Source organism: Chanodichthys erythropterus, chromosome 12 (genome assembly GCF_024489055.1).
Source record: "Chanodichthys erythropterus isolate Z2021 chromosome 12, ASM2448905v1, whole genome shotgun sequence".
Classification (NCBI taxonomy): Eukaryota; Metazoa; Chordata; class Actinopteri; order Cypriniformes; family Xenocyprididae; genus Chanodichthys; species Chanodichthys erythropterus.
In genome coordinates this window covers 43,690,072-43,699,829 of record NC_090232.1, presented here as the reverse complement: position 1 = coordinate 43,699,829, position 9,758 = coordinate 43,690,072, and the positions used below count along the sequence as shown (strand labels likewise).

The 9,758-nt window shown below is 35.2% G+C and overlaps 1 protein-coding gene across 1 annotated transcript; it reads right to left on the bottom strand.

Moving 5' to 3' along the window:
* Positions 1 to 607: 607 nt before the first annotated feature.
* On the bottom strand, positions 608 to 8,515 carry ucp1 (uncoupling protein 1). Its single transcript, XM_067403629.1, has 7 exons — positions 8,358 to 8,515; positions 7,583 to 7,716; positions 5,011 to 5,218; positions 4,673 to 4,870; positions 3,362 to 3,463; positions 1,565 to 1,745; positions 608 to 1,257 (listed from the first exon to the last, which is right to left on the bottom strand). The coding sequence occupies exons 2-7, from the start codon at positions 7,706 to 7,708 to the stop codon at positions 1,143 to 1,145; spliced, it is 930 nt and encodes a 309-aa protein (XP_067259730.1). The 5' UTR covers positions 7,709 to 7,716; positions 8,358 to 8,515; the 3' UTR covers positions 608 to 1,142.
* Positions 8,516 to 9,758: the final 1,243 nt, after the last annotated feature.

Here is a 9,758-nt window from a genome sequence, read left to right as displayed (position 1 = left end):
GTCCTTGCTTGCTTACCTGATGATTCAGCTGTGCACAGATCCAGACGTTAATACTGGCTGCCCTTGTGTAATGCCTCAATCATGGGCTGGCATATGCAAATATTGGGGCGTACACCCCGACTGTTACGTAACAGTCGGTGTTATGTTGAGATTCGCCTGTTCTTCGGAGGTCTTTTAAACAAATGAGATTTATATAAGAAGGAGGAAACAATGGAGTTTGAGACTCACTGTATGTCTTTTCCATGTACTGAACTCTTGTTATTCAACTATGCCGAGGTAAATTCAATTTTCAATTCAATGGCACCTTTAATATATTAAAATTCTTAAATATATATTTAAGAATTTTAATATATTAAAGGTGCCATTGAATTGAAAATTGAATTTACCTCGGCATTGTTGAATAACATGGTCAAATAATTGACTTCGATATTTAAAGGGTCTATATAGACCCTTTAAATATCGAAGTTAATTATTTGACCATGTATTATTATCAGTATATGACAATGTAAAGATTTTTATAAAGAGACTCAAGCCTTTGACCATCAATCTTATTTCACATAAAGTACCACAACAACTTAATATTCCACTCTCCCCATAAAGACAAACAGAAGTATAAAGGTGTTTTATTAAAGCATGTATGCTATCTTCTTGTTTTTATAGATTTCCAGTAATGAGGCAATCTCACTTTCTAGGTCATTCCAGGGTTACGTTTTAAAATATTTAGGGTTAAATAGACATTAAGGTAAATAGTTGCTTTAAACAAAGCACTAATTGCTTAGAAAGATAAATATTACATAAACATTATGTATATCATGTATATCAAGGGGGTGTGGTTCAGAACATCCTCTCATTTCAATCTGTGCATTGGATGATCAATAGTTGTATTGTGTAGTGGTTTCATAATTATTTATACATGAAAAATGCCCTGAAGGAGAAAGGATGACCATCATGATCTGATGCTGATGTTTATCAAATGCTCATTGATGCATCCCCATAGTGTTGCCTGTTCAGTTTCCACGTGGAAGTCTGAAACTGGAAGTTGCTGCGCCTGCGCTCTGGTTTTCTTCACCCGTCAGAGGTGTTTAAAACAGCCGCTCATGTCAGTCTGTGTGTTTGAAAGGATGCAAGTTTGAGTTTAGCATCTACGTGGTGGCCTCGATTCTGTTCCTGGACATCATCATAGCCCTCTTCAGCTGCTCAAACGACACGAACATCACCACGTTCCAGGAGCCCAACCTCAGGAAAGATGGAACAAAACTGAAAGAAAAAAAAATCGTCTGTTAAGGCCCATTTACAATATCGTGCGTTGATGTTGATGTTTAGTTATCGTTTTCGGTGTTAAGGGGCCTCTAGTCAGAAATCCTTTCAGACACGATATTTATAATACATTCAACAGCATTAGATAAGGTTTTACTATTATTCACCTTTATTCAACAAATGTTAAATTTACAAGTAGCCTGCAATAAAATTTCACAATGTGACACAGTGATCCCAGTCGTATATTATATGTCGTAAACAGTATGCAAGATAGATAGGGTTAGTGTTAAAGTATGTGCTCGCTCACCCTTTGTAAAATGCGGTTGGTCCCTCTTTGGTCATCATAGTCCAAGCACAGTTGAGGGAGCTTCTGTACTGACCGGGAGGAGAGTTCATGTAGCGAGTCTTCACCACGTCCACAGGAGACGCGATCACCGTCGTGATGAAACCGGCTCCGAACGCAGACACAAAATGACACGGGAGATTGTCTGCAATACAAAAACAGGAATAAATGTTACTGAAATGTGTGCTCGAAAGCTCTCGTTACTCATTATATAATAATAAAATAAAAAATAAAAAACATTTCTCATTTTCATTTAGTTTAACCCTCTGGTGCTGTTTTGATTTTTTCGAAATATTTTCTTCACTGGAATTGAACGAAAATTGGTAAAGGTGGGAATCGAATTTAATCTAGTGGAAACGTTTGGTACTGCGCCCAAACAAAATATTACTGAAAGCTAATTTTTTGAGATATCAACCTCAAATTTGGAACACAGCTTGTTTCGATTTATGTTTCTCTTACAGTTTCAGATCGAAACTTGTTTTGGAAAATATATAAAATTTAAAAATAGTATTTTATGCATTTTTCATAATAACAATAAACTTTTTTAATTTTTACTTTTGTAACTTTTTTTCACTTCACAAGTGTGTGTCTTTAAAAAGAGACCAAACTTAAGTCTGTGCTCCAAAGCATGCAAGATTCACGACAGTTTAAGTTGGAAATTTCAATTTCAGGTCTATGTTCAAAAAGTGATTAATAGACAGTAAACGGATCATAACTATTCTATAAATATAATTTAGTAGCATAAAATCCCCTCAAAATACAAAATATTAAATAAAAAACATTATCAAACTAAAATATAGTAGCATGTACTAAATGTACTAAATTTACTTGATGTATTCAAATAAAAAAATAATAAAAACATATACATAGTTGCCTTGTGTACATCGGACATGTCATTTACATATACACTGTGTTATTTTAGTATTATTTATATACTATTATAGCATTCATTAATATTTTAATTAGTTTTATTAAATATTTAATTCATTATTTTAATAATAATCAGCATTTACTTGTATATTTACAGTTTTCCATTTTAGTTTTAAGTTTAGTCATTTTGTAATGAGCTTCGTTCATTTTTATTATTTTTTTTTAAATATTTCTATTTGTTTATTTTTATTTCACTTTAGAAACAATTGGCAATTAACTGAAATAAAACACTTTTTTAAAGTGTAATCTAACCTTTATATTTAATTTCAGCATTTTCAATTAACAGCAACACATCTGAACAGTTTTAGTTTAAGTTATCAATATGACATCACAGCGTCAGAGACACTCTGATCTGTGTGTGTCTGTGTGGAGCGTCATCACACCTTTGCCCTGCTTTCACAGGCCTTTCACTACAGATGTGCTGATGTCGTGTCATAGTTTGCTGATTCTCCAAAGCATGACCTGATCACCAGTACTATCTTATCTGGTGAAAGTGGTTTGTACTGGTTGATTCTAACATGTTCCACACTGGTTATTGGAGGTTGGACACTAAAGGGAGGGTGTGTGAGCTTTTGACCAATCACAAACACTCCAGCTGTGTCTCCTTATGGACTCTTGGCCTGATTTCGAGGCTCCGTCACATGCTGGCACATGCTTTGAGTTTTGGGAAACATGCTGAAATCATATGTTATGGATTTAATTAAATAAAAATGCTAAATAAAAACAGGATTGGTAACAGTAATGTTGTTCCTGTTTATTTATATATCCAACTGGATGTTTTAAGGCTCCTGATTTCCAGGTATACTGTGAGTCTTCAGTCTTGTGACTTACCTGACAAGAGTTTATGTTTGAGAATGGCTTCTTTGATGAGATCGTAAGACACCAGCTCTGTGCAGTTGACCAGGGCGTTCCTTGTGATGTTCGGTAGAGTTCCTGTATTAAAACAAATCACAAATAAGATATTCATTAGGATCATCAGTGCTGTTGTTTCTTAAAGGAACACTCCACTTTTTTTGAAAATAGGCTCATTTTCCAACTCCCCTAGAGTTAAACAGTTGAGTTTTACTGTTTTCGAATCCATTCAGCCGATCTCCGGTTCTGGCGGTACCACTTTTAGCATAGCTTAGCATAGTTCATTGAATCGGATTAGACCGTTAGCATCGCGCTTAAAAATGACCAAAGAGTTTTGATATTTTTCCTATTTAAAACTTCTGTAGTTAAATCGTGTACTAAGACCGACGGAAAATAAAAAGTTGTGATTTTCTAGGCTGATATGGCTAGGAACTATACTCTCATTCAGGCGTAATAATCAAGGAACTTTGCTGCCGTACCATGGCTGCAGCAGTGCAATGATATTACGCAGCGTCTCTCACAAACGTCTCCATGGTTGCAAGGCACGTTCCCTGTGCAAGCAGGGGCTCACGGGCGCTGCGTAATATCATTGCACTGCTGCAGCCATGATACGGCAGCAAAGTTCCTTGATTATTACGCCTGAATGAGAGTATAGTTCCTAGCCATATCAGCCTAGAAAATCACAACTTTTTATTTTCCGCCGGTCTTAGTACATGATTTACCTACAGAAGAGTCAAGTTTTAAATAGGAAAAATATCAAAACTCTTTGGTCATTTTTAAGCGCGATGCTAACGGTCTAATCAGATTCAATGAACTATGCTAAGCTATGCTAAAAGTGGTACCGCCAGAACCGGAGATCGGCTGAATGGATTCGAAAACGGTAAAACTCAACTGTTTAACTCTAGGGGAGTTGGAAAATTAGCCTATTTTCAAAAAAAGTGGAGTGTTCCTTTAAGCAAAGCCAGAGCTGGCATGAGAAAAAAAATTAAGAACATTATTTTGGCCAAAACACATTTTAAATATTTGATTTTTTTTCCTTATAATCAAGGGATTTAAAAGATTCTAACTGAATCTAAGACAATCCTAGAGTCTAAATAAAAAAAAAAACAAAACACTATCATTACCCAGTAATTCACTGGCTCTTTTTAAATCAACTGTGCTTCACATTTTGTATGGCACACTGAGCTGCTGCCTATGTAGTGTCCCAAGTAATTCACTTATTATCTGCTGAATCTGGATGGATGCTGCACTTCATCATATTTAAAATGAGTAATTCTTTCTGAGCCGCACCTTTCCACAGGCCTCTGAGCCCCTCGAGCTGGAAGATCTGTCTGTAGGCCTGCATGGTGCCGTTGTAGCGTCTGCCCACACCCTGCAGGTTCATCTGCGCCTGGAAACGCACCTTCACCACATCTGTAGGCTGAGCCACGGACACGGCCATCGCTCCAGTGGTGCAGCCCGCCAAGATCCTCACGCCCACGTTTGGGTCTGCAAGGCAAAAATCAACCAGCCAATAAACAAGCGTCCATCCTAATATCCTCATTTTGTCTAGCAGAAACAGCTGAGATCTTTTCTTTTGTATGCAATGATGTGTGTTATGCAGAGGCATGCGGTCTCGCTGAACTCACTGTCTTTGCCGCGCGTGTAGAAGCTCTTGACGCTGTCGTAGAGGCCGATTCGTATGGATGCGAAGGCCATCTGTCTCTGAAGACCAGCGACCAAGCCGTTGTAGAGCGAGCGCGGCCCCTCCGTTCTCACCATGGTGCTGATGGTCCCGAACACCCCTCTGTAACGGATGCCCTTAGCAGCGCCCGTCACCGCCTTCTCTCCCTGGATCTGGGACAAAACAGGAACAGGAAAGATTGTGATGGGAGTACACCAGAGAAATACTTTTTAACTACAATTTTGGAGGGCTGGAGTCACGGAGGGCATCGTCCCCTCAGCTGGACTATCCTTCCCCCTCAGTCAAGATCAGTGTGAAAATGGATTTTAATGATGAAATAGAATAGCACAATTGCCAAGTGCATAGACTTTCTGGCATTAATATTAGGCTGCTCTAGCAAAAATTTTTGTTAAAGGTGCCATCAAAGAACAAGATGTGATATAAGTCCAAGGTGTCCCCTGAATGTGTCTGTGAAGTTTCAGCTCAAAATACCCCATAGATTTTTTATTATTTTTTTAAATAATGAATTAATTATTAATCATAATTAATCATAATTAGAAATGCGCTGATTCAGGCTGCGGCCCCTTTAATTGCTCGCTCTCTCCGCCCCCTCCCGAGCTCTCGACTCTATCATTGCATAAACACAGTTCACACAGCTAATATAAGCCTCAAAATGGATCTTTACCATGTGTTCGTCATGCATACTGCATGCATACATCGGATTATATGAGTATTGTATTTATTTGGATGTTTACATTTGATTCTGAATGAGTTTGAGGCTATGCTCTAATGCTACACTGTTGGAGAGATTTATAAAGAATGAAGTTGTGTTTATGAATTATACAGACTGCAAGTGTTTAATAATGAAAATAACGATAGCTCTTGTCTCCGTGAATACAGTAAGAAACGAAAAACCGCTGGAATTGTGTATCTAAGCTGTATTTATATCTGGTAGTCTAAAACATGTTTATTTCATGACAACAAGGCCATATATTATTCAATGCTCCGCCATCTGTATTTGCTCAGTACTTTTAGTCTCATAGCTGTAGTTGCTACAGGTTAGTTTATGGTCTCACAAATATGTGAATCAGCCACATGTTTTTCTTGTTAGGGATACGTTGTGTTACATCATTGTCCGCTTTTCAGTGCTCAACCCCCACCAGATTATTACCCCTCCTTAAGTCCCCAGTATGGGTAGGTTTAGGATTAGGTGTGGGGGTGGAGTTAGGATTAGAAGGCGGGGCTAAGTAGTGGTGTAAACAAGGGGGGTGGGGAATAATTTGTCATGGAGTCGAATTTCGGCACACCTGCTCTTAAAACTTATATCATAATAAACCTTGATTTTTTGTTTTTTTTGCCAAGACATACATCTTAAGACACCTACCAAAACGTCTTAAAATTAATAAAAAATATTATAAAATATATAAAAATATCGTATAATATTTTAATATATCATAATATCATCATATATATATCATATACAGTACAGTCCAAAAGTTTGGAACCACTAAGATTTTTAATGTTTTTAAAAGAAGTTTCGTCTGCTCACCAAGGCTACATTTATTTAATTAAAAATACAGTAAAAACAGTAATATTGTGAAATATTATTACAATTTAAAATAACTGTTTTCTATTTGAATATATTTCACAAAGTAATTTATTCCTGTGATGCAAAGCTGAATTTTCAGCATCATTACTCCAGTCTTCAGTGTCACATGATTGTACAATTGTACAGAATATTTGTGTACAATATTTTTTTTTCAGGATTATTTGATGAATAGAAAGTTCAAAAGAACAGTGTTTATCTGAAATCTAATCTTTTGTAACATTATAAATGTCTTTACTGACACTTTTGATTGATTTAATGCATCCTTGCTGAATACAAGTATTCATTTCTTTAATTTCTTTTCAAAAAAATAAAAATAAAAATTCTTACTGACCCCAAACTTTTAACGGTAATGTATAATGTTACAGAAGCTTTGTATTTCAGATAAATGCTGTTCTTTTGAACTTTCTATTCATCAAGGAATCCGGAAAAAAAAAGTACACAACTGTTTTCAACATTGAAAATAATCATACATGTTTCTTGAGCAGCAAATCAGCATATTAGAATGATTTCTGAAGGATCATGTGACACTGAAGACTGGAGTAATGATGCTGAAAATTCAGCTTTGCATCACAGGAATAAATTACTTTGTGAAATATATTCAAATAGAAAACAGTTATTTTAAATTGTAATAATATTTCACAATATTACTGTTTTTACTGTATTTTTTATTAAATAAATGTAGCCTTGATGAGCAGACGAAACTTCTTTTAAAAACATTAAAAATCTTAGTGGTTCCAAACTTTTGGACTGTACTGTATATCATATGTAATACATTTAATATATAATATAATTATAAATATAATTTAAAACAATCATTCAGGAACAGATTATATAATACTTTTAAATAGATTTTTATATTAATATATTATCGGTGCAAACACAGAAATGCAGCAGCTACAGAGGCTCTGCTGGGACATTCGGTCTGTACCTGCAGGCGCACTTTAGCCGTGTCCAGAGGGAAGGTGACTAAATCAGCGATGCAGGCGGCGGATCCTGCGCTGAGGACCTTCACGGCCAGAGGAGGAGGAACATCGGACGGCTTCAGACCCACCATACTGACAGCTGTGAGACACATGCATTCAATGTTATTTACAATACTCATTCTTTAATATGACCATTCTGCACAGTTTATATTAATACAGTAAAGTCATACATTTGAGAAAAAAACATAAATGCACACATGAGAACAAATGAAAACTCTGCCCGCTCATCACACAACTTCATGTGGTGCATCCTGGGATGCTTTTAAATGCACACTTGTTGCATGCAGCATACTCTATTCTTCATCCATAAAACAGTTCATAAAGAAATTCATATCTAGGCACAATTTATAATAGCATGCAACACTAATTTCAAGCATATCAGCAGAAGCCTTTTGATCAAAAAGTTTTTAAAAGCATGAGCAATATAAATTCAGTCGGTGGTGTAAATATTTACAACATATGCAAATATTCTCCAAGTAAAGATCAAAGTATCTCAGCTAGCATGTACACTTTCACAACAAAGTATGAATAATATTAAAAATATACATCACATTCACATAAAAACAATGATTTTGCTTTTTTTTTTTTAAAGAATAAAATTATATAACCACATATTCAGATTTTTTTATATATACAATTTTTTTTTTTTAAGAATATTTCACATAATATAGTTTTATTATTATTTCTCGATCACACTAACAGAGTTATACATTGACTGACCTGTGAGTGAGTTCCTCTGTCTGATGGAGTGACAGGGCTGTGAGGATGAAAACTGGCGCTTTGGAGGGAAGAGGACACTCTCGGTCCTTCTTTATATATCATTATCCAAGACTGTTTTTTCCCTCTGCCCAGGGAGGTGTTTCTCTGGGAAAGATTACTGGCCAACACAAAGTCCACCCTCCAGCACAGAGTCCAAAACATCCCACATCCAGATAAACAAGCCTCTAGATAACTTGGTGGACACAGAGCTGTTGAAAACTTCATGCTTGAATCATTGCAAGATGTTTATGTCATTTACATGCACATTAACATGCAAACCAACGGGTTTGAGTGTAAGAACATTAATTTCAGCTTTAAGCAGGACTTTATAGGACCAATATATGAAAATATTTGTACATTGCAATGCTAACTGGAGATGTTTATCATATTAATGAAAGTGCAGATGCATTGAAGGATACCAACAGCGCTCTCAGCCAATAGTAGAGCTGGGACAGTCCTGCAGGGTCTCAAAGATGATTGGCTTCATGGCAGGGTGGGAAACTGTACGCTATGAGCCAACAACAAACCTCAGAGAATGTATATGAGTTTCTGTTTAACAGATGGAGGAAAACAAGCCAGCAGGATTTAGTAAAGCATCAATCATTGCACCAGTGCAATCAAACTCAATGCAACCTGAACGTTCCTCAGTGTTCCTCAAATGAAATAAAGTGCTCAAATTAAACTACTTTCATTAAAAGTCAAAGAGCTTTCCGGTTTTTCAGACAGATGGTTCGAAATTGTACCATTAATATCAGCAAAGGACCATTAAAATGTGTGATTTCTCCGCCAGTGCATTTCCAAAAAAAAAAAAAAAAAGATACATTTATATTTATTTTAAACACAAGTATTAATAATAATAATTTAACATGATTCAAATTTAACTATGTGATTTTTCAGCCACTGCATTATAAAAAAAAAAAAGATCTCCGCCACTACATTACCAAAAAACTATATGCTAAATGTACATTTAAATTAAACATAAGTTTTAATAAATAACTATGTGATTTCTCCGCAACTGCATTGCCAAAAACTATAAAGGCTAAATTTATATTTAAATTAATTATACAAATATTATTAATAAATAAAATAATAATTAATAACAATAAATATTAATAATAATAATTCTACATACAGAGATAATCAAAAATCATTAAAATTTAACAAAACGGAAGTTAAAATTAAATTATCTTCGCCACTGAATTACCAAAAAACTATACATTTTTAAAATAACCATATACATATTTAAAATATTAAACTCAACAGAGCATTTTGTATATTAAATATGAAACTCAAAAACATTTTTTTTAAAGTACCTAACTAAATCAAAGCTATTTAAGACAGCAATATCTTTCAGATAATGGT